This window comes from Microtus pennsylvanicus, chromosome 3 (assembly GCF_037038515.1).
Source record: "Microtus pennsylvanicus isolate mMicPen1 chromosome 3, mMicPen1.hap1, whole genome shotgun sequence".
In the NCBI taxonomy this organism is placed as follows: Eukaryota; Metazoa; Chordata; class Mammalia; order Rodentia; family Cricetidae; genus Microtus; species Microtus pennsylvanicus.
In genome coordinates, this window is record NC_134581.1 from 110,721,529 (window position 1) to 110,745,604 (window position 24,076).

At 46.8% G+C, this 24,076-nt stretch overlaps 1 protein-coding gene across 2 annotated transcripts; it reads left to right on the top strand.

The window, feature by feature from the left end:
- The first annotated feature begins 5,748 nt into the window (after positions 1-5,748).
- LOC142846393 (baculoviral IAP repeat-containing protein 3-like) lies at positions 5,749-22,920 on the top strand. 2 transcript variants are annotated; one of them, XM_075966853.1, is made up of 9 exons: positions 5,749-5,998; positions 10,923-11,856; positions 11,961-12,060; positions 13,600-13,678; positions 14,605-14,653; positions 17,532-17,771; positions 20,450-20,701; positions 21,888-21,929; positions 22,156-22,920. In XM_075966853.1, the coding sequence occupies exons 2-9, from the start codon at positions 11,016-11,018 to the stop codon at positions 22,347-22,349; spliced, it is 1,797 nt and encodes a 598-aa protein (XP_075822968.1). In that variant the 5' UTR covers positions 5,749-5,998; positions 10,923-11,015; the 3' UTR covers positions 22,350-22,920. The 2 variants fall into 2 exon arrangements, with proteins under 2 accessions (XP_075822968.1, XP_075822967.1); XM_075966852.1 differs by having other exon boundaries at positions 5,852-5,998; positions 9,239-11,856.
- Positions 22,921-24,076: the final 1,156 nt, after the last annotated feature.

A 24,076-nucleotide genomic window follows, 5' to 3' on the forward strand; every position in this document is an offset into this window, starting at 1 on the left:
GTTTCTCTCCATTTAGTTTGATGTTGGCTGTTGATTTGCTGTATATTGCCTTTATTATGTTTAGGTATGTCCCTTGTATGCTCTCCAAGATCTTTATCATGAAGGGAGCTTTTTTGGCATCTAATGAGATGATCATGTGGTTTTTATTTTTCAGATTTTTTATATGGTGGATTACATTGACAAATTTTCATATATTGAACCATCCCTGCATCTGTAGGATGAAGCCGACTTGGTCATGGTGGATGATGGTTCTGATGTGTTCTTGGATTTGATTTGCCAGTATTTTATCGAGTATTTTTGCATCAATGTTTATGAGTGAAATTGGTCTGTAATTCTCTTTCTTAGTAATGTCTTTCTGTGGTTTGGGTATCAGGGTAATTGTATACTCATAAAAAGAGTCTGGCAATGTTCCTTCTGGCTCTATTGTATGGAACAATTTGAGGAGTATTGGTATTAGTTCTTCTTTGAAAGTCTTGTAGAATTCCGAGCTGAAACCATCTGGTCCTGAGCTGCTTTTTGTTGTTGTTGTTGGGAGGCTTTTGATGACTGTTTCTATTTCTTGGACAGTTACGGGTCTGTTTAATTTGCTTATCTGGTCTTGATTTAATTTTGGTAGGTGATATTTATACAGAAAGTTGTCCATTTCCTTTAAGTTTTCCAATTTTGTGGAGTAAAGGTTTATGAAATATGACCTGATAATTCTCTGTATTTCCTCTGTGTCTGTTGTTATGTCCCCTTTTCATTTCTTATTTTGTTAATTTGTATATTCTCTCTCTGCCTCAGAAAGACAATTATTATGTGTACTCACTCATAAGTGGTTTTTAAACATAAAGCAAAGAAAACCAGCCTACAAATCACAATCCCAGAGAACCTAGACAACAATGAGGACCCTAAGAGAGACATGCATAGATCTAATCTGCATGGGAAGTAGAAAAAGACAAGATCTCCTGAGTAAATTGGGAGCATAGGGACTGTGGGAGAGGGTTGAAGGGAAGGGGAGAGGAAGTGGGAGCAGAGAAAAAAATGCAGAGCTCAATAAAATCATTAAAAAAAATAGTAGAAAAATAGAAGAAATACTTGTTCTATGTTCCCTGTCCTCAGCTCCTACCTTGTGAGGAAGTCAGTTTGGTGTGCAGAAATAATCCAGGACAGAATCCGAGGCAGAATGTTTTATCACAGCAACAGAAATCCAGCTAGGTCACTAGGTGAGCAAGCGCGGCGGTGGAGAAGTTGCGTCAGAAATGGGGACCACTAGTACCAGGGACATTGGACACTGTGAAGGGCATCGTACCACTAAGGGAATGAATTTTTAATTTCAGCATAGTTTGAATAAACTTGCATTTACAATGTCAAAATTAAACAAATGAGGCCAGACCTGGGGCACATGCCTGAAATCTGAGGCAGGATGCTGTCTGTGAGTTCAAGGCTAGGTGGGTAGGTGTCAGCTTATCTTGTGTAACTGTGGTCCTGCCTCTTAAATAAACAACTTGGAACAGATGTAAGCTAACTTCCCCCACTAACAGAGCTCCCGTGTTTTAACAGGGCTACCTTTCATCTGGACTGCTGCAGAATATCAATCGTGATGGTGACATCCTGCTGTGTTGTGAGAAGACGTGTCATGTGCACATGTTGCCCGTCTGGTTGGTGTCATCAAGATGGCTTAAACGTGACGATTAATATGGTAACAGGGTTATTCAAATGTTTTCTGCAGATGGAACATGCCCCAATGAACCCTGTATGCACTGGTATTTTAAAATCATGTGTGCACGTGTGCACGCACGCGCGCGTGTGTGTGTGTATGCACACACGAGTGCAGGTCCCTTTGTAGGGCAGAGGCGTAGGCCATCCTGGAGTTGGAGTTACAGGGCAGTTGTAAGCTGCCTGATGCGGATGCTGGGACAGAACTTGGCTCCTTTGCCAGAGCAGCAAGTGCTTGTAATCACTGAGCTCTCTCCAGACCACACGCTTGTCTTTACATGGATACTTTCCGGATGGGAACAGAATGTGGCCAGCTGCTTCATGCTCCTGCTGCCGCTGCTTGGGCTGCCCTAGCCACCATGCCTATCCCAAGAGGGGCACAGTACTCTCAAACCCTGACACCAAATAAACCCTTCCTCTAAGCTGGCTTTGAGAAAAGTAACCAATACATCCAGACAGCTATCAGCAACTTGATCTTCCCAGTTCTCCCTAAGGAGGCATGTTTACCCTCCACTTCACAGGTGAATAAGAGACTGGTGCTAAATGCTAACTCAGGGCATCACTTACACTGTAGGAGCTGGACGGACGTCAGGAATATACGCCTGACTGCAGGGGAGTACTCTGTCCCAAGTTAGAACTGCTATTTACGGCAGGGGGCATAGGCTGAGCAGGAGGCAGCTAGGCATAGTCCTGCACAGAGGAATGGGGAATGGCAACGGCAGCTGGCAGGGTTGTGGTCCCGGTGCCCTCCTCTCGTCAGCCGGCCTTATCTAGCTACTGAAGCAGGTCACAAATATTTGCACCGCTCAAGCCCCAGGAACCCTGGGTGGAGAGCTGTAGGCTGGGTGACCACAGCAGTCACACGGCTAGGCAAAGGTCGAGTAGGGTTCTGAGGAAGACGGGACACTTAAAAGACTGGACAGTTCTGTTTGAAGGCCCTGGGCGCTGAGCCCAAGGCCAATACTCTCCACACTCTGCCATAGCCCTGGCAACACAGGCCTGCTCCGAGCTCTGCTATGCCCGCCCTTGGATACTGTCCAGCAGAGCGGTGACTTGCTAAAGCAAGCATCCTGCAGTTCTGGCTAGAACTGTTGTTTTTGAGAAAGTGTGCAGGAACAGTTGGACCGCCCTCTCTTGCTTCTCCCGGTCTGTGTTCTGAGGGGGCTGGGTGCAAATCTCACACTTCTGCAGAGCTGGGTGACCGTGAGAGTGGGTGGTTCTGGCACTCTGGTTCCTCTCGTGCCACACTCCTGTGTCCTTGAGAAAGGGACAGTGGTTGCACCCGCCCTTTGCCCTTCAGACCTTCAGAACAACAGTTCAGTGGGCCCAGTGAATCCTGGGAAATCACCCTTGCTCCTTTTCTCATCAGTGGCAGAAAGGCTTGGAATGAGGGCCATCCATGTCCTGAATTCACCTGTCGGCAGCTAAAGCTTCTTAGGACTGGGGCTTATAGGGCTAAGAAATGCTTCCTATGGAAAACTGGGCGTGCAGGGAGCTGGGCAGGTGTTGCAATCGGGAACAGTACACAGCTCAGCTGTCCTGTCCTGCTGTTGCTGGTCTCAGCCCATTTTGCTGTGCTAAGCAGGGTTTCCTAACCTGGGATAGGTATGTCCTAGCCAACATGGTGGACAGTCCCAACATTTGGCCTGGCTCAAGGAAGGTTTGATCTGTTGATTTGGTTCCTGCAAAATTCAGTCAGGGCCTTGGGGTGTCACGCAGTCAGTAGAGCACTTGCCTAGTGGGATAGTTGATTTTAAATGTCAACTTGCCCCAACCTGGAACTCCCTGGGAATAGAGAGCTTTCTGGGAAGTTATTTAGATTAGGGTGGCCTGTGGGAGGGATTGTCTTGATCACTGATATCAGAAGACCCAGCTGGTAATGGGTGGTACCATTCCCTAGGCGTGGGGTTCTGATATGAGAAGATAAGAGAAAGCGAGGCAAGCAGTCAAAGGTGGTGTGAGGGCACCCATTCTTCCCTGTGGGGGTGGTGTGTTAGCTGCTTGATTTGCCGCCCTAACTTCCCCTCAGTGATGGACTGTGACCTGGAATTGGGAGCCAGGGTAACCCTTTCCTCGCCTACACTGCCTGTGATCAGGGAAGTCTGTCACAGCAGGAAAAATAGCAGTAGAACTGCAGGCACTGCACACAGTGAGCAGGTGGTGCAGGGGGTGGCTGCCTGTCACTTCAGCACTCAGAAGTTCAAGGCCATCCTCAGCTACGCAGCCAGTTTGAGACCCTAGGATATATGAGATTTGTGATCCTGTCTCACCCCCACCCCTAAAAAAGAAAATTCACCTTCAGTTTGAATATCTGTGAAAAATGAATTAGCACTGCCTTCCCCCAAGTTTGGGATGTGTGAAGATGCAACTCAGGCCACATCTATTCATTACACTTGCAGATCTAACTAGAGCAGTAAGTAAAGAAAAAGAAATAAAAGAAACATGCATCAAAAAGAAATAGCTGCCTGTGGCGGTGGTAGGGATGGCTATTTAGCGAGCAAACGTACTTGGGGTACCCACGGGTTAGAAGAGCTCTACTCCTAAAGATTTGAATGCAGGTTGAGAATAGAGAAGACTCGGAGGATTGGTTGGTTCAGTTTATTAATCAGATACTAAGCATCATACGTGTGAGTGATCTGCTGATGCCAGAATAAAGCACTGAATAAAACACGCTGCTCCTGCCCGTATCAACTTAGATTACCAGAAAGTAATTAACTTTAATTCTTACCAATGTTGAGGCAGAGTCTAACTCTTGTCCAGGCTTTCCTGGAACTCATTGTGTAACCTAGATGGTCTTTGAGGTCACCGCTGTTTTATGCTCCCGCTCCTCAAGTTCTGGGTCATAGGTTTAGCGCCACGCCTTGCTTAACAACAACGATAACAAAACGTCAGCAAGAAAATTGTGCAAAATGTTGCAAGGGAGACTGACGATGTTATTCCACCCTCAAAAAGAGGCTCAAAGGTAGTCGGAATCTCTATGTGATCAGCAAACTTAGTGTGGCTGGTAGACTTCCAGCCAGAACCGTCAGAGGCTATGGCAGTCAAACTCTCAGTCAGCCTCAGCTGAGCCCGCAATACAACATCCCATTCCTAGAATGACCAGGGCGGGTCGGTCACCCTCAGAGCAAAGCTGTTTAAACCGACTGCTAACATGCTGAAAATGGAAGAAGGCTGACGAGTTAGACCACACACATGCACACACACAATGGTGGCACATTGCATTTCATCCTAGCACTTGGGAGGCAGAGGAAGGTGGATCTCTGAGTTTGAGGCCAGCCTGGTCTACAGAGCGACTAATAGGTCAGCCAGGGTAATACAGAGAAATCCTGTCTCGAAAAACTAAAAAAAAAAAAAAGGTACTTATGTATGTATTTATGTGTGGGTGTTTGCAGTGCCCGTGGAGACCAGAAGAGGGCGTTGGATCCCCCCGGAATTACAGTACAGGTTGTGTGAGCCTCTTTCTGGATGGGAACAGAAGCCCAGCCCTCCGCTAGAGCAAGTGCTCTTAACTGTCTCCCGCCCTCAGACAAACCTTGCAAATATAAAAACAAATGTAGTCCTAACCCTTTTAAAACAAAAGTAGTCCAGGCTGACCTGGAATCACAGAGATCCTCCTGCCTCAGATTTGCTATTACCTGCAGCTCTAGTTCTGATCTTTAAAACAATAAAAATAAACTAAGAGGAGATCTAAATTGTTTTTTATAAATTTTTTTTGTTCATCTCTTTCATTCTTGACCAAAACAAAAAGTGAAAATAATCAGAGACTTTTCGGGTATTTTTTTCCCTAACGTCAAATTTGCCTTTTTTTTTTTTTTAATCCTGCAGATGCAGACTGGAAAGTTGTGGCCTTTTTTTTTTCACTCTAAGGGACTTAGCGGTGGGGGGGGGGGGGGGGGAGGGGGGCAGGGCCTCTTCCAGGCAGCCAGAGGCTTAGGCTGCAGGTCTGTTTTCAAGGCTTCCTGTGAGCCGGCCACCATGAACTAAAAACTTTCAGGAAACGCCACGCAGACGAGCTGGCCCAGGAAGTCACGCACCGAAGGGTCACGGAAATCCCCGACCGGGGTTGCCACCACGGGTGAGAAGGAAGTGCGTGTGGTTTGTACCCTGGAGTTCCCCGAGCCTCGGAGGAAAGCACCCGCAGTGGGCGCAGCCCTGGGCGGGGCAGGGTGGGGGCGGTCGGCGAGGCCAGCCCGGACTCTAAAAGCGTTGCGACACTCAGAGGCGCTCACAGGCAGGGACAGGTGCCACCCCCGAGATCAGAGATCCTTGCTGGCGTGTAGAGCCAGGGGAGCGGGCTGTGGTGAGTACACGCGCGTGGGGAGCGGGTGAGGGTCCCCGAGGCGGGTGCTGGATCCGAGGCCTGCAAAAGCGGCTGCTCTGCACCTCTGGTCCTGCCGGAGGGTGGCTTGTAGGGTGTCCGCTGATCCTGGCTGCCCATCCTGGCGCCTCCCTGGAGCTCAAGGTCTGTTTCGTTTCTGGGAGAGGCTTCTGGGAGGCTCGACACAGGGAGTACCCAAGGACGAGCTTGGGGAAGAGTGGGAGTGGTTGTTTTTTTAGTGATTAGCTCGGGAAAAACACCAAGGCTCTTTCTTTTTGGGGAGTGATGGGTGTTGGAGATGGGCCCCACACTATAGCTGAGACTGGCTTTGAACTCTGGAAAGTACTCCTGCTTTAACCCCTTGAGTGCTGGGCCACAGGTCTGAGTCACTACACCCAGGTTCTCAATAGTGCTCGGAATCCAGCCAGTAAACGGCTGTAGTCATTTCTCTGTCCACCACATGCCAGGTTCTGCCCTAAGGACTTGCATTTAATTTTTTACATTTAACATCAACTGTAAGAAGCGGGCACCATTATTATCTCCGTGCTGCAACGGGGAAACTGAGGCATATGTGGTTTTTCTGGGTCTCACAATGTATTCCTGGCTGACCTAGAACTGTATAAAGTAAAACAGGCTGACTTTGAACTCAACAGAACATTGATATGTCATTGATATTTACCTTCCTTGGCCTCTGGAGTGCTGGGATTGAAGGTGTGTCTGGCCACATGGTGGTTTTCTTTGTAAAAGGACTGACACCCTTCCTTGAATCCCTAGGAGGTATGACTCCAGGGCCTGGAAGGAAACTTCTACTAGGCCAAGTTAGCAGTCACAGGGAAAATGTCCTTAAATGAATGAAGACACTGTGGACGTGGCGGGCTCCGTCAGCTGTGCTAAGAACTTCCTCAGCAAGATGTTTTCCTGGGATTAGTAGTGCAGGCTGTAATCATAGCTCTTGGGGAGTGGAGTCAGGAAGATCAGAAGTTCAAAGCCAGCCTGGGGTATATGTCTCACACAACAGCATCGAGGCTCAGTGTCTTTGCTAGGCCCTGTGGCCGCAGTTACTACAGAAATGAAAACATGCGGCCTGTTCTGCAGGAGATACAGTCCCAGGCTGAGGGAGAAAGACACATTTACCCTGTAGTCAGAGAGGTGACAGCTGACCATCCCAGAGGGTGGGGGCAGTAAGCTGGTCTGTCAGGAACCACTGGAAAGGCGAGAGGGCTCCTGCATGCTGAATGGACGGGGGCAGGAGTCAGGACACATTTGAGAGGGACGGTGCCCCACTGGCAGATGCCAGCGCTTCTGTGAGTTTGGTGTTAGGAATATGGAGAGTGTTTGAAGGGGTACGTGGACTAATTGTGGTTGTGTGCACACGCGATTCATGAACAAATGTTCTGTTGACTTGGTTGTAGAGGAAGGGCCTGAGCCAGGAGAGGCTGGAGTAGAAAGCAGACTTTGAGGTGGTCCTCATTTGGGAGCTGAGGGACTCAGCGTGAGTACTGTGTAGAGAGTAGGGTTGTGCAGGGATGGAGGAGACGAAGAGAAGTCTGGTCAAAGCAGTACAGAGGGTAGGTCCAGGAAGGAGGTGTTTCTCTGAGGTGGCCAATAAGCTCGTGAAGACAGGCAGGGAGCCGGCTGCCCCTTAGTGCGGAACTGAGGCAGGGGACTGCACCTCTTTCTGAAGAAAAGAGCCAATGAGTGAATATGGAAAAGTGGTTTTGGAGGAAGGGACAGACGTCAGGCAGAGAGAAAGACGGCCTGGTGACACACCTCCTCCAACCTTTCCCAAACAGTGCACCAACTCAGGACTAGGCATTCGGATATATGAGCTCATGAGGGCCGAGCTCGTTCAAACCAGCACACTCTGTTTATTGCACCACTATTCACGGTGGGACAGATTGGATTCTTATTAACAGATAAATGGATGAAGAAAAGTGTGTGTGTGTATGTGTGTGTGTGTGTGTGTGTATGTGTAGTAAATACTAGAGTACCACTCAGCTTTAAAGAGAATTACAGGTATCATCTGAAGAAATACATGGAACAAGAAATTACGTTAAGCCAAAGAAGGCAGAGGTATAAAGACAAGAATGCCTTCATTTCCCTAGAGGGACTGTTACTTCACACGCTGGAGAGGTGGGAGGGGCAGAAGGGGCTGAAGAAAGGGTCCAAGCACAGCATATGCAGATGTGTAAATGTCACAGTCAAATCCACCATTTGCATAACCAGTGTACGTTAGTAATTCTTCTGTTGAAAAAAGATTTATTTTATATGTGAGTGCTCTGTCTGCATGTACACCTTTATGCCAGAAGAGGGCATTAGATCCCACTAGAGATAGTTGTGAGCCACCATGTGGTTGCTGGGAATTGAACTCAGGACCTCTGGAAGAGCAGCCAGTGCTCTTAACCACAGAGCCATCTCTCCAGTCCCTGCTTTAGTAATTCTAATACAAACAATTAGAAGCTGAGTTGGTGACTCATGCCTGGAACCTCAGGACTCAGGAGGTTGAGGCAGCATGCTGCTGTGAGTTTGGGGCGAGCCTGCGCTACACACTGAGTACCAGTCCAGCCCAAGCTGTAACGCAAAGGAAAACAAGTCACATGAGAAGAATGAACTCAGGTCTTGTGACTCTTGAGAAATCACAAGATTCAGGACACTGGGACTGGAGAGGTGGGCCAGTGGTTAGAGCATGTGGGCTCTTACAGTCAGGAAGGAAAGGGATTTCCCTCTAGTTGTATGACTGTATTGTTGTCTTAGATGTGAACTCGGGGAGCTGGGTGCAGAGTTTATGTGAACTCTGCAAGCTTTTTTAAAGTATAAATTAATTTCTAAGTGTACTTCTGTGTCCGTGTGTCTCGACGAGCTGGGGTCTGTAACCGTGAGCTCTGTGTGAGATGGCTGGCCACAGCCAGAGCAGCATTCCTTCCTTAGTGCTGGGGCTGAGGCAGGGGCCTTGACTGTGTCCCAACTCCAGCCCAGGTTAGCATAGCTTCTCAGTACACACCAGCCTCTGTTTTCGAGAAAACATCTTAAGGAAAAGGCCATTGTGACACTTGCTTGTAATCCTAGCATTTGGGAAACAGGAAGATTATGAGCTTGAGTCTGTCTTAGACTACAGAGGGAAATTCCGTCTCCAGAAAGAGGGAGTGGGGGAGAGAAAGAAAAGAAAGAGACATCGTGCCATGACCCTGAGTTTTTTGACTTTAATTTCTCTGTTCTAAACAGGTTGACAAAGGACACAAACCCTTCTACTCCCTGTAGCTTTTTTTTTTTCCAGTTTCTTCTTTAAACCGAAGCATCTCAAAATGGAGGCCTAAAAACCCTTAAAGGGACTTAGTCTAACCTCGGGGGGGGTAGTTCTGTGCATGGAAGGACAGATTAATCACTAAGTGGACTTTTGGGGTCACTGTTTGAGATGCTCATTTGAAGCCTGTACTCTAACTCTGAGGTGTGATTATTATGATTTGGTTGTGAATTTGACTACTGGAAAGGAAAGAGTTTCGTGACTGGGCACAGTATTGAGACACTCTTCAGAAAGTAGCCTGGCATCTCCCACTGACTGGCAGCTTTAAAAAGTGCCCGTGTTCAGGAAAGATCCAGACATGAGTGCCGGTTATCCAGAGGACGTGTGTAGTCAGCCTTCTGCTGAAGTAGAGACGTGTGCTCACGAGGTCTCTGACATGTTAAGAGATTGCAACAGCAACAGAGAACAAACAGGAACAGAATGTTCCAGTAGGCCCAGCAGATTTAGAGGAAGACAGACAGACAATACATGAGCATTGAGAAACCGCCCGCCCACAAGACCGTTGCTCCTTTAAAGGTCTGCACTTCAGGTCTTTTAGAGAGACGGCAAGCGTGGGAACGGCAGCAGCTACGTTATTCTGATAAATGAGCCCGTTTATTCAGGAAGAGAACGTCATCGAATGACCAAGTTTTCATAGCCCTGAAAGGGGGCACTGAGGTTAGACACAGTGACTTCCCCTGAGGGAGACTTGTGCCAGCTGTGGGTGCAGGAAGCCACACCAGCCGGGGGCAACCAACTCCCGGGCCGTTGTTCTAGTGGCAAGTAAGGTCTCTGCTGTTCAGATGGTGATAGACTTATTTATTGTCTTGCTCAGAGAACACTCTCTGTGAGATAATTTCTGACCAGAACTAAAAGTATGAGTCTCAAGCCCACAGTGATAGCCCACACCTTTAACCCCAACATTCAGGAGGCAGAGACAGGCAAATCTCTGAGTTTGAGGCCTGCCTGGTCTGCAGAGTGAGTTCTAAGACAGCTAGGGCTACACAGAGAAACCATGTCTCCAAAACAAAACCAAACCAAACTAACCCCCCCCCCCAAAAAAAAACAGAAAAGAAAGAAAGAAAAAGACAAAGTCTGATACTTGTTACATAACTCAGTGGTCAGGCACAGGCTTTGTGAGACCAAGGCCCTGGGCTCACTCCTCAGTGCTTCCCAGAGGAGCAACAAAGGTATTCTGAGTAGAGGACCAATTAGTTAAGTCTGATTCTGGTCCTTTGGAAGGAAACAAAGCCAAACAAAAGTCTTGAAGTGGTTTGTTATTTTACACTTGTATCTGAACCTTGTTTCATCCTGTATGAATACATAGCTTCATGAACCAGACCTTCTGTGCAGGGGACCAGTACTCATGCAGGTTGGTGACCGCCTCCTAGTGGCCAAGAGAAGAAGCAGGCTCAAGATGCAGGGCACAAGGTGCCCAGAATGGAGTTAACCTCTGTCACACATTGGCTATTAGGGAGAATCTAGTTTTATTGTATGCCTGAAGATTGTACAAAAGTATGGTTGTGTGGAATTGTGCCTTAAAATGTTTCAGCATAGGACTTAGACTTTCATCCTACTGAATCCCAAAATACATAGAAGAAAAAAATGAGTTTGTTCTTATTTTAGGTGTTCAGCCTAGTAGTAAAACTGACCCAAAGCCATGCACAAAGCTACCTCCCCAGAGGAAGGCTCGTCCCTTCCCCTCCCCACCGTTTCGTCATGAACATGGTTCAAGACAGTGTCTTCCTGTCCAAGCTGTTGAAGAGTGCTAACACCTTTGAGTTGAAGTACAACTTTTCCTGTGAGCTGTACCGCTTGTCCACGTACTCGGCTTTCCCTGCTGGGGTTCCTGTCTCGGAAAGGAGCCTGGCTCGCGCTGGCTTTTATTACACGGGCGTCAATGACAAGGTCAAGTGCTTCTGCTGCGGCCTGATGCTGGACAACTGGAAACAAGGGGACAACCCTGTTGAAAAACACAGACAGCTGTACCCCAGCTGCAGCTTTGTTCAGACTCTGAATCCAGCCGGCCGCCTGGAAGCCAGCCCTCAGACCTCTCTTCCGTCTGCAGTGCCTTCACTATTTACAAGTTTGGAGAACACTGGCTATTTCAGCGGCTCTTATTCAAGCGTCCCCTCAGACCCTGTGAACTTCAGAGCAAATCAAGATTGTCCCGCTTTGAGGACAAGTCCTTCCCACTTTGCAATGAATACAGAGAAGGCCAGATTACTCACCTATCAAAGGTGGCCGTTGTCCTTTCTGTCACCAGTTGACCTGGCCAAAGCAGGCTTCTACTATGTGGGACCTGGAGACCGGGTGGCCTGCTTTGCCTGTGGTGGGAAACTGTGTAACTGGGAACCTAAGGATGACGCTATGTCAGAGCACCGGAGACATTTTCCCAACTGTCCATTCCTAAAAGAGTCGAGTCAGTCTGCTCCAAGATACACTGCCTCAAACCTGAGCATGCAGACACTCACGGCACGTGCGAGAACATTCTTTAACTGGCCGTCCAGTGCTCTGGTTCATCCTCAGCAGCTTGCAAGTGCGGGCTTTTATTATACAGGTGAGAAACTTCATCTGAGACTAGCAAAGATCCATCTGTGTTGTGCTCTACTTGAGAGCGGGCGGATTTGATGTATTCCTAAGTTTGGTTCACATGAATTTCAGGACACAGTGATGATGTCAAGTGCTTTTGCTGTGATGGTGGGCTGAGATGCTGGGAGTCTGGAGATGACCCCTGGGTGGAGCACGCCAAGTGGTTTCCAAGGTAAGTGCTTGGACGTTCTCCTTTGTATCTTCTCTGGTTTTCATGAGAGCCATTATTCTCCTTTGTAGCACTTTTGCCTCTTAAGTATGGCAGATTGTATTTTGTTTTTATATATGTGAGTCTTTTGCCTGCCTGTATGTCTGTGTACCATTTGTTCAGAGGCCAGCAGAGGCCAGCAGAGGGCATTGGATCCTCTGTGACTGGAGTTAAAGATGGTTCTGAGCAAACACGTGTTAACTGGGTATCAACCGTGCATCCTCTGGAAGAACAGTCAGTGCTCTCAGTGGCTGAGTCCTCTCTCCAGCCCCCAGGTTTTAAGGTTTTAAGCATTGTGACAATTATAAAGAATATTCACCTCAAAAAGCCATAAAAGGGGAAAAATATTCCCAGACTTTTAAGTGCTTTCCCTTACTCCAGTTAAATTTTTAATATACTTACTCATTTGTTCTGTGTGTGTGGAGGTGAGAGGACAACTTTTGAGAGCTGGTTCTTTCCTACTCTCTGGGGTTGAGCTCACGTTACCAAACTTGGTGGTAAGAACCCCCTGAGCCGTCTCACCAGCCCCCACTGCTGTGGTTTGGAAAGCACAAGAGCCATGGAGCTGCTCAGTGCTGGCATGACCTGCTTCACGTCCTACGTCATGGAGCTGCTCAGTGCTGGCATGACCTGCTTCACGTCCTACGTCATGGAGCTGCTCAGTGCTGGCATGACCTGCTTCACGTCCTACGTCCATTTAGCAGTGGATCGGCAAACTCACCGATAGAGGGGTTCTGTTGAGTGTCCCCACACTTTCCCTCGAGTCTGTTGGCATGTTGTCAGCCCTTAAAATTGTCATGGACATGATCAGATGGCTTGTGTAGAACTCTGCTTCCATGTCGCCTTGAGGGTGTTTTAGGAGCCTTAGAAGAGTTGCGGACAGTGAGAGCTCTGAGCAGAGACGGCGGTGGCTGAGGGGCTCCATGACCACCACTAAGCGGCTCAGCCTTGACAGCACAGGGGATAATCTCCCCTCCACAAAACCCCTCTTGGCTGCAGTCTCTGTGTCCTCCTTGTGCCAAGTCAATAGCATGTTCAAGCTTGTGAGGAATGCTTACTGTCCACAGCTAGATTAGCTCCAAAATCCAGAAAGGCATGGTGTATCCTGGTAGTAATAGAACTATAAAATAGAAAGTAGTGAAACTAATTTTGTAGAACAGCCGAAGTATACGAGAAGTCCTAGAAGTCAGTAGCTCCCTGCCATTTCGGTTCATGAAGGACCAGATGTTTCTGACCTCCGGGGCCCTGCATTCATGTGCAGAAATACGCACACAGAGACCTTAGTGGCCTGGACTGATTTTTCTCCAGTGTAGGAACCTGTCAACCGGGTAACGGATGTCACGTGAGGTGAACACTTTAACCTGAGTTTGTCATTACATTTCATTTTTTTTAATTAAAATGGATTTTTAATCATAAAAATGAGCATACTGAAATTACTTCCATTCGGAAGCTGGATGAACAACGTTGTCTTAGGAACCCCTAACTTCCTTGTTTCCATCATAGCTGTGAATATTTGATAAGAATCAAAGGACAAGAGTTTGTCGGCCGAGTTCAAGCGGGTTACCCTCATCTGCTGCAACAGGTAGGAAAGACCTCTTTTCTCTCTGTAATTATTGCTCCCCAACAGAGAAACTTTTTAATTTATTTTTAAAAATTTAATTATTTGAAAAATTATTTTTAGAAATTTATTTGCAAAATAAACCACAGTAATATTTTAGTGAAAAGGTGAAAGTTGTTTTAAACACGACTCCACACACAAGTCTCAGCCTTACTGTGCAGGGGCTGCTCTGTGAGAAATTAGATCTGTAATTATTAGCCACGTGAAAGATAGTGTTTGCTGTCTTTCTCTTCACGCATTTGTCTAATCCACCAGCAATGGATTAGACTCCGAAGCAATTAAGTTCAATTTGAGGGGCAAAGTAAGTTTTTCTTAAACGACTCGAGAAAGCATTTGTTACTGCTCCTTGGAAAAAGCAAGTAAGAGCTTCTTTCTTTTTTTTTTAATAAATAAATAAATATCTATCTATCTATTTATTTATTTATTTATTTTGTATACAATGTTCTGTCTGTATGCCGGCAGGCCAGAAGAGGGCGCCAGATCTCATTACAGATGGCTGTGAGCCACCATGTGGTTGCTGGGAATTGAACTCAAGACCTTTGGAAGAGCAGGCAATGCTCTTAACCACTGAGCCCAAGAGCTTATTTCATAGTCTGAGGTTCAAAAGCTTGTGAGCCATGCGAGAGGAACCGACTGGAGTGTAGGCTCCCCAGCAGGTGACTAGCTGCAGGTGCAGGGCCCACATGCTGCTCCTCCCGAATCCAGCCTGTCTGAGGCTGCTCCCTGCAGCACACTGCGCACATGGGAAGCGCTTGGCTTAGAGCCCGCACCCTGGTGAATGAATGCAATCCTGCTTCTCACCGAAAAGAATATTCAGCAGGACTGTTGGTCATTTCAGCACAGCGGTGGAGTGCAGTGTACATTTTAACTCACCCTTCTTTCTCCTGCAGCTACTGTCTACCTCAGACACCCCAGAAGATGAGAGCGCAGAGTCACCAAGTACGTATAATCATTGTAGCGCATTCACGTGAGCCACTCTGTGCTAAGATTGACGTGGCGATGGGTATGGTTACAGCCGAGCCTTTGAGAGGTGGAGGTGGAAGGATTGTCTGTTCAAGGCCCTGTTCAACTGCTTGAGACCCTGTCCTAGAGATAAACAGAAGGGTTGAACGGCTATAATGGTAAATGCACATTCATGCCGATTTGTAGTTTCCTCTGATTCCCTCCTATTACTGCCTGTCAAGCCTCAGTTGGAAGCAGCGCGGATGTCTAGTCCATGCCCCAGCCCGCCTAGACGGTCGGTGTGGACAGTGTGGTCAGTGTGGACGTGTGCCGTGGAAGTGTTCTCTATTTACAGTTGTTTCTGCTGTTTGTTTTTATGGTCCTGTGAACCTAGTGCCTCAGGCATGCCAATCATAACCTCCTTCACTGAGCTCCACCCCATAGCCCTGGGCAGCTACACTTTATCCAGACTGCGTGCATCTGGCCTTCCCCTGTTGTTGGGCCATTGTGGGAACAAACATACTGTGCCTTCAGTTGCTGGCATGTTCCTCCTGTCCGTAGAGAGGGTGGAACATAGTGCTCCAATCCTTTCACTGGGACCCCAGGGCTCACGCTGCCAGTGTAACTTGCCTGTTACTTAAACCCAAGAGGTGGGAGAGAATATTTGAACAGGTGCTTGACTCTGCTCTTTAGCGTTCAAAGCAATATATTTTAATAATTTATTTATTTTCATTTTATGTGCATTGGTATTTTGCCTGCATGTACGTCTGTGTGAGGGTGTCAGGTCCTCTGGAACTTAAGTTACAGACAGTTGTGAGCCATCATGTGGGTGCTGAGAATTAAACCCTGGTCCTCTGGGAGAGCAACCAGTGCATTTAACTGCTGGGCCAGCCTGGGGGAGCTCAGGGCCAGCCTGGGGGAGTTCAGGGTCAGCCTGGGGGAGTTCAGGGTCAGCCTGGGGGAGTTCAGGGCCAGCCTGGGGGAGCTCAGGGCCAGCCTGAGGGAGTTCAGGGTCAGCCTTAGGGAGTGCCAGGCCAGCCTGGTAACCTAGTAACCTGGGACCTTGTCTTAAAAGAGCAAAACAGGGCTGACAGATGCCCAGTGGTTATAGGCTGCCAAGCTCACAGCCTGGGCTCTCGGCCCTGGACTCACAGGTTGGAGAGAACTGACTCCTGAAAGCCGTCCCCCCACAGCTCACGTGCATGGCATACCGCCTTGCCGTCCAAAACCCATAAAAGCAAACGGACTAAAGAGTGAACGAAAAGACTCTCTGGAGGAGATACTTGTCTCAGCAGAGAGCCCCAGAGAAAAGGAACCTGCTAAGTAACAGGGAAGGCATATCCCGAAGAGAAGAGTCAGAGGCTGTTTTGTCTGGCAGGAAGTGAGCAACAGCAAGCAGCTGATTGTGTGGTGCTAACAACTGGAATCTGAGCTAAGAGCTCGCAGTTGGTGAGCCCTAGGGGCAGAGTGCAAGGGCACAGGCAGGAAGCTGGCATTTGAATAGCAAGGGCTGAGGCTGTGGTTGGATCAGAATATAGAAGCCCCAGGTGGAGCTCTTTCCCTAATGGAGTTGAGGAGGTTGAGGGGTTGACGTTCTTCAAGTCAAGTGCTGAAAGGGGCCCTACTCAGGACACTGGAGCAATTGCACTGAGTGATAACAATGTCTTCTTTCAAAATTGGGAAAACACAATAGTCAAGTAATAGCTGAGGCAAAGTTCTCAGTGGCAGATGGATGGATAAAGATAGTGTAGTGCATACCTGTGACCTCAGCATTTGGGAGACTGAGGCAGGAACCTTGGCTATATGCTGAAACTCTGTCTCCTGCAAACAAAAGAAATCAGGAAAGAAAAGAAAGGAAGAAAAGGTTACGCAACCATTAATTAAATGTGACACCTTGTCATTTGCAGGAAATGGAAAGAACTAGAAATATCAAAATTCACGATATGTGTGTATATATCGCAATAAAAACGTACACAGCTAATAGTTGCTAATAAAAAGAAGCAAATATGTAGAGTATATATCTGATTTAGAACACTTACTAGTATATCTAATATAGAAAAGAAGCCCTGATGGAGGAATTAATTAATTAATAAAGAAACTGCTTGGCCCTGATAGGTTAGAACATAGGTGGGTGGAGTAAACAGAACAGAATACTGGGAGGAAGAGGAAGTGAGCTCAGACGCCATGCTTCCCTCTCCCAGGCAGATGCGATGAAGCTCCGACCCAGGATGGACGTAGGCTAGAATCTTCCCAGTAAGCGCACCTCGGTGCTACACACATTATTAGAAATGGGCTAGTCCAGGTGCGAGAGTTAGCCAAGAAGAGGCTAGATATAATGGGCCAAGCAGTGTTTAAAAGAATACAATTTGTGTGTTGTTATTTCGGGGCATAAGCTAGCCAGGCGGCCGGGAGCTGGGCTGTGGGAAGAGGCCCGCAGCTCATACTACAAAGCCCCTTGATTCTGGAGGAATCGGTCCCTGATATTCAGTTCTCTCTCCTGTCCTTGAATAGAACTAGTCATAGGCTTCTATCCAAGGCAGTAATATTCCATATTCTTACTTCGACTGTTGAATATACATCATTTTAAAGTTAGCAACATGCATACAGTGTAGTGCCTGTGTATTTTTCAGACTGTATGGCTTTGATATTGCAATAACTTGCTATTTTAAAAGTCTGTGAACCCAGGCATGTGGGTTTGTGCCTGCAACCCTAGCACTAGGGAGGCTGAGACAGGAGAATTGCCATGATTTTGAGACCAGCCTGGGCTACATAATAAACTTGAGGCTTGACTGGGCTAGAAGGAGTCTCAAAACAACAGCCTCAAAAAATAGGTATACAGACACTGTCAATGTCTCCAAATCTCCCTCTTCTACAGTTGTGCATTTTGGACCTGGTGAAAGTTCAGAAGATGCGGTCATGATGAACACGCCTGTGGTTAAGGCAGCTCTGGAAATGGGCTTCAGTAGGAGCCTGGTAAGACAGACGGTTCAGCAGCAAATCCTGGCCACCGGTGAGAACTACAGGACCGTCAGCGACCTCGTGATAGGTCTGCTGGATGCAGAAGACGAGATGAGGGAGGAACAGAAGGAGCAGGCAGCCGAGGACACAGAGTCAGGTACAGAGTCACAGGGTCCTTCTCCAGAGAGATGGAATGTCACCTTAGCCTGATCTTTTTTATGTTTCATGTTCTGAATTCAGATTCTGAAAAAAATTCTTCATGATAAAGTGCAATGTGAAGGGTCAGGGAGGTAGCGTGGCAGGGGAGGGCGTTTTCTGCTGAATCTCAGCATAGAGCTTGACCCCAGAACCTGTCCTGTGGAAGGGGAGAGCTGACTGACTCACACAGGTTTCCTCTGATCTTTACATCCATGCTGTAGAATATGTGCACGCGTGTGTGCGCGCACACACACACTTTTAAAAAACACTTAAGAATTGATCATTATATTAAAAATTGTATACGTTGAACAAACTCGCACAAAAGTGCCATGTGACCTGCCAAAGCCTGGAAGATCACACACTCTTTGATTTTTGTTTTCTGTGTTTGCACACAGATCTTTTCAATGAGTAAGCCTGTATATTTTCTTCTTAAAGCAAAATTTGCACTAAGAAGCTTGATTTCAGCAAACTGTCAAATAAGTTCTCAATTTTGAAGATGTGTGTGTGTGTGTGTGTGTGTATGTGCGCACGTGTGTGCACCGTGGCATGTGGACAGATCAGAGGACGTCTTAGTGAAGCCAGAGCTCCCCTCCCACCTTCTCTGGGTTCAGTGTCACAGATGTGTCCCTAGGCTCTTGCCTTGAGTGTTTTCTGCCCTGAGCCATCCCGACCCACAGCTCCTTCTTGACCCCAGGATGGTCACTCATTCTCCTGTGTTATAAATCGAGATGGGATCCGGGAGAGTTGTTAATTTGAATATTAGGGTAACAGTATGTGTTAGATGGCAATGTTTAACTTTTTAATTAATTTTTAAATTTATGTTTACCTGTGTGAGTTTTGAGTGTACTGTGTGTGTGCAGGAGCCCTTGAAGGCTAGAAGGGAGTGTTGTTGGATCTCCTAGAACTGTGGCTATAGGAGGTTGTGAGTCACATGTGTGTATCGGGTCCTCTGCCAGGGCAGCCATTGCTCTTAACCGCTGAGCCATCCCTCCGCCTTCCCCACTCCACCCCTTCTTCTGAGACAGGGTCTCAGGGCTCTACCTCCCAAGTGCTATGATGACAGGCATGGACCACCATGTCTGGCTTAATGCACAGATTCATATGTAAGTCCCTACCTGCCCATACAAGAACTGCCTTCCGTTACTATAGCTTAATGCACAGATTCATATGTAAGTCCCTACCTGCCCATACAAGAACTGCCTTCTGTTACTATAGCTTAATGCACAGATTCATATGTAAGTCCCTACCTGACCATACAAGAACTGCCTTCCGTTACTATAGCTTAATGCACAGATTCATATGTAAGTCCCTACCTGCCCATACAAGAACTGCCTTCCGTTACTATAGCTTAATGCACAGATTCATATGTAAGTCCCTACCTGCCCATACAAGAACTGCCTTCCGTTACTATAGCTTAATGCACAGATTCATATGTAAGTCCCTACCTGCCCATACAAGAACTGCCTTCCGTTACTATAGCTTAATGCACAGATTCATATGTAAGTCCCTACCTGCCCATACAAGAACTGCCTTCCGTTACTATAGCTTAATGCACAGATTCATATGTAAGTCTCTACCTGCCCATACAAGAACTGCCTTCCGTTACTATGTCTTAGTTGTGGAGCCCTCGGATTCTGTTTCCTGTTATAGTAGCTGTGTTTGTGCTCAGAACCACCTTCCTCCAGGCGTGCACAGCTCTCTTCTAACTCCGGCTGTCCTCACTCTGGCGTAGACTAAAGCTATGTTGATCTCTTTCCCGAACATGGACCAAAAAGCAGACTGTTACTCATTTTCCTTTAACTTCTGAGACAGGGTCTTGCTGTGTAGCCCAGGCTGGCCTTGATGGCATGACCTTCTGCCTTAGCCTTCTGATTGCTGGGCTGCACAGGGAGTTCCAGACTAGCCTAGGTTATAGCAGAATGAGACCTTGTCTCAAAAACAAACAGGGCTAGTGGTGTAGATTAATTGGTAGAGTGCTTGCCAGGCATGTAGGACTCCTGTGTTTAACCCCAGATATGGTTCACATGACTGTAATTCTTGCACCTTTGGGTGGAGGCAGGAATTTAAGGGCATCCTCAGTGATGAGATGAGTTTGAGACTGGCCAGGGCTACATGAAAAGACAAAACCAAACAGGAAACAAAATGCACATGTATGACTGATTTTTTTTTTAACTAAGCAACACTTTTTGTCCTTCTTAACATTGTTCTATATGTGTCCTCGTGACAAACTCAATGCATCTAAAATCTAACTACTTCTCCTAAAGTAATTCTTCAGACCTGTCATATTAGTATTCATCATTTTGTAGATATAGCTTTATAGTAGAAAACAGAGCATTGCCAATGAAGAGATAAATGCCAGGCTACGGACATCGCTTGATTGACAGAGCACCTGCCTGGCGTGCACAGCACTGCATACACTGGGCCTCTTATCACACATCTGGAAACTGGCACTAAGGAAGTAGTGGCAGAAAAATCACAAGTTTACTGCCATGGTGAATTGGAGGCCAACTGGAGTACAGGACATCTTTAAATTATGATCGTATAAGTTATCTCCTTCGTGTGTTATGTAGGCACAGAGAGACGGTTGTGAGCCGAGTTTGAACACGTCTTTCTCTCCCCAACCCTCTCCCTGTAAAGATGACCTAACATTAATCCGGAAGAACAGGATGAGGCTTTTGCAGCATTTGTCGTGTGTGACGCCGATTCTCGACTGTCTTCTGAGTGCTGGGGCAATCACCGAGCAGGAGCACGACGCTGTGAAACAGAAACCCCAGAGCTTGCACGCAGGAGCACTGATCGATACTGTGCTAGCGAAAGGGAAGCCTGCGGCAACCTCCTTCCGAACCGCCCTCCAGGAACGTGACCCCGTGCTATACAAAGATTTGTTTGGTGAGTGCTAGCAAATTATATGGGGAGATTTTCTACGTCAGTTGGAAAATTGGAGATTGTTGAAAGAAACAGGTCCAACTTATAAATTTTAATTGCACAAAAATTTAGGACTTTTGTTGTTATTATTATGAGTTTTTTGTTCAAAGTGTAAAATGTTTAAAATCTGTGGGGTGAGGGGTGGGTGCTGGTGAGATGCTCAGCAGGTAAAAGTGCTTGCTCTTTGTCGTAGGGTTTCTGTTGCTATGGAGAGACACCATCACCATGGCAACTCTTTTTTTTTTTAATATTTACTTATTTATTATGTATACAATATTCTGTCAGTGTGTATGCCTGCAGACCAGAAGAGGGCACCAGACCTCATTACAGATGGTTGTGAGCCACCATGTGGTTGCCGGGAATTGAACTCAGGACCTTTGGAAGAGCAGGCAATGCTCTTAACTGCTGAGCCATCTCTCCAGCCCCCATGGCAACTCTTATAAAGGAAATATTTAATGGGATAGCACGCAGTTCAGAGGTTCAGTCTGTTGTCATAGTGGGACATGGTGGCATGCAGGCAGACATCTTGCACAGGCAACAGGAAGTTGTCTCTCTCACTGCATGTGGCTGGGACATATATGAGACCTCAAAGCCTGCCTTCACAGTGACATACTTCCTCCAGCAAGACCACACCTACTCCAAGGCCACACCTCCTAACAGTGCCACTCCCTTTCAAACTACCACACCCTGTAATCCCAGCAGAAATCTGATGACCCAAGTTTGATCCCCAGAACCTACAATGGAAAGAGAAAACTCAAAGTCAACCTCTGGCCTCATCATGCACACTGGGATCCTGGGCCTTGTGCGTGCATGCTCGCACATACTCATAAGTAAATAAATTTGCTGCTGGACGTGGTAATACGCACCTATAATCCCAGCATTCAGGAGACTGAAGCAGAAAGATTATGAGTTCAATACCAGCTTGGGTTACAGAATAATTGTATTTCTTAAATATTAATACTAGATAAATAAATTTGTAGACTGTATTCTGGCCTGTGGATTTGGTTCGGTGAGAGCCTGTTTGGCCTAACATGAATGCATCACGCCCTGGGTTTAATATCTGCATTACAAAATTGAATAAAGAAAGCCTAGTTTATAGCTGAATATCAGCCGTGGATGCCATAGTAACGCCTTGCCCTTTCTTCCCCAGTGCGACAGGACATTAGGCGTCTCCCCACAGATGATATTACAGGTAAGAGTACTAACCCTTTAACCTGCGGAAATCATCTTTGTGTGTGGGGGGGGGGTCACTAGAGGAAAAGCAAATTGCTTTCCATTAAAATTCTTTTTTCTTGCCTCACATAGCATCATGCCATGTGACCAGCACTGGGGAATTGGAGGTGGGAGAACCAAAGTCTGAGGTTACTTGGGCTCCCCCGAGCTCGTGTTTAAAATAAAAAATTTCCCTGTTTTCATAGCTCTACCAATGGAAGAACAGTTGCGGAAACTTCAGGAAGAAAGAACGTGTAAAGTGTGTATGGACAGAGAGGTGTCCATCGTGTTCATTCCCTGCGGCCATCTGGTCGTCTGCAAAGACTGCGCTCCCTCTCTGAGAAAGTGCCCCATCTGTAGAGGCACCATCAAGGGCACTGTGCGCACCTATCTGTCCTGAGGATCCGCAGCGGCTACCCCAGTGGGCGGAGCGGGCAGGAGGGGCGGGAGCTCAAGGCCAGTCTGGACTGCGCGAGACACCATCTCAGAATAAATCAGCAAATACTTAAAAAATGAACAACGAGGGGAAAAAGAAAAAATGGTGCCTAAACTCAAGAATGAATGGATTAGCTACGTAATATTTTAACTATTAAACTGATTTCGTTTCTTTAAGAGTGCTATTTATCTCCAACTCAGAATGCCATTTTCTGTACACAAATTTATGTAACACCTGCCTCTGAAGACATGCATGTGCACACTCCCATGCTGGGAGACAGGCTTCTGTTCTTCTTCCTGAAAAGCAGGATTGCCTGCATTCCTGAAATTCTCAGAGAAGGTTTATGATGTTGGCATTTATGGTGCAGAATTTGAAATCTTTCTGAGTTGCCTTAAGAACTGGGAACACAGATTTTCCCACTTCTTTTCTAAGTGTTTTATGCATGGAAACTCCTGTTATTTATTGAATCACATTTTAGGGATATGAAATTTTTATAAAGAAGCTGTTAGGAAAAATTAATAAAGCAACAAAATTACTCTTGTTATTTGTTTATTTTATGATACTGGCAGTTTAGTCACAGCCATATATTCCTGCCATACCATTTTAAAGAATTCTTAAATGCTGGGGATAAGGAGATGGTAGAGTCAGTGAGGTGCTTTTGGCACAAGAGCTTGAGAAGTGAGTTCAAATCCCCAGAGTCCCAGAAAGTCAGGTTTGGCAGCATAACAGTCGCCTGTGGGAATTAGCCCAATGCTTTCTTGACTGGAAATGTGTACAGAATGAGATGCTTTTGGTCTGTTTGCCACCATTATTTCTTGCAATGACATTTCCCCAGTCATACATGAGTTATGGGTGGGGGAAGGGAGCCTTGGTGGCACTTTACTCAAGGAGAGAAATGACGGAGCAGGCGAGCTCTTCCCTGAAGGCCACCCTTGAGGTCAGAGATTTGGGGCCAATCAAAGGAAGCATGTTCACAGCTAGCTGTTAGAGCTTCAGTTGTCAGGTTGACACACCTGGGAAGAGAGATTCTCAAAGGAAGAGTGGCCTCCATCAGATTTGCCTGTGAGAATATCTGGAGCATTTTCTTAGTTGCTAATTAATGTGGGACTGACCCACCACAGTGGTGGTGCTACCCTTAGGCAAAGGTCCTGGATGCTAACCCAGAAAGCTGGGGCTAGAGAGATGGTTCAGAGGTTAAGAGCACTAACTGCTCTTTCAGAGGTCCTGAGTTCAATTCCCAGCAACCGCATGGTGGCTCACAGCTATGTATAATGAGATCTGGTGCCCCTTCTGACATGCAAGCATACATGGAAGGAATGTTGTACACATAATAAGTAAGTAAATCTTTAAAAAAAAAAAGCCAGGCAATGAGCAGTGTTTCTCCCCATCTCTGCTTTAGTTCCCGTCTCCAGGTTCCTGTGTTGACTTCCCTCAATAATGGACTATGTAACCTACAAGCAAAAGCAGATTTCCTCCCCGAATTGGTCTTAGTCACTTTTTTCTCAGCAACAGAGAACAAAGCAGGCCGTGCAAAGAGCCTTATTTGGCTGCAGTGGGAAGACAGTACAGCAAACAGGAAGTTCCTCACAGGGGAAGCCTTCTAGAAAGCTCATGAAGGCCCTGCTCAGACTCAGAAGGGAAGCGGTGGGAAAAGTTTCAGAAGGAAGACTTTCTTGTCTAAGTGCGTTGAG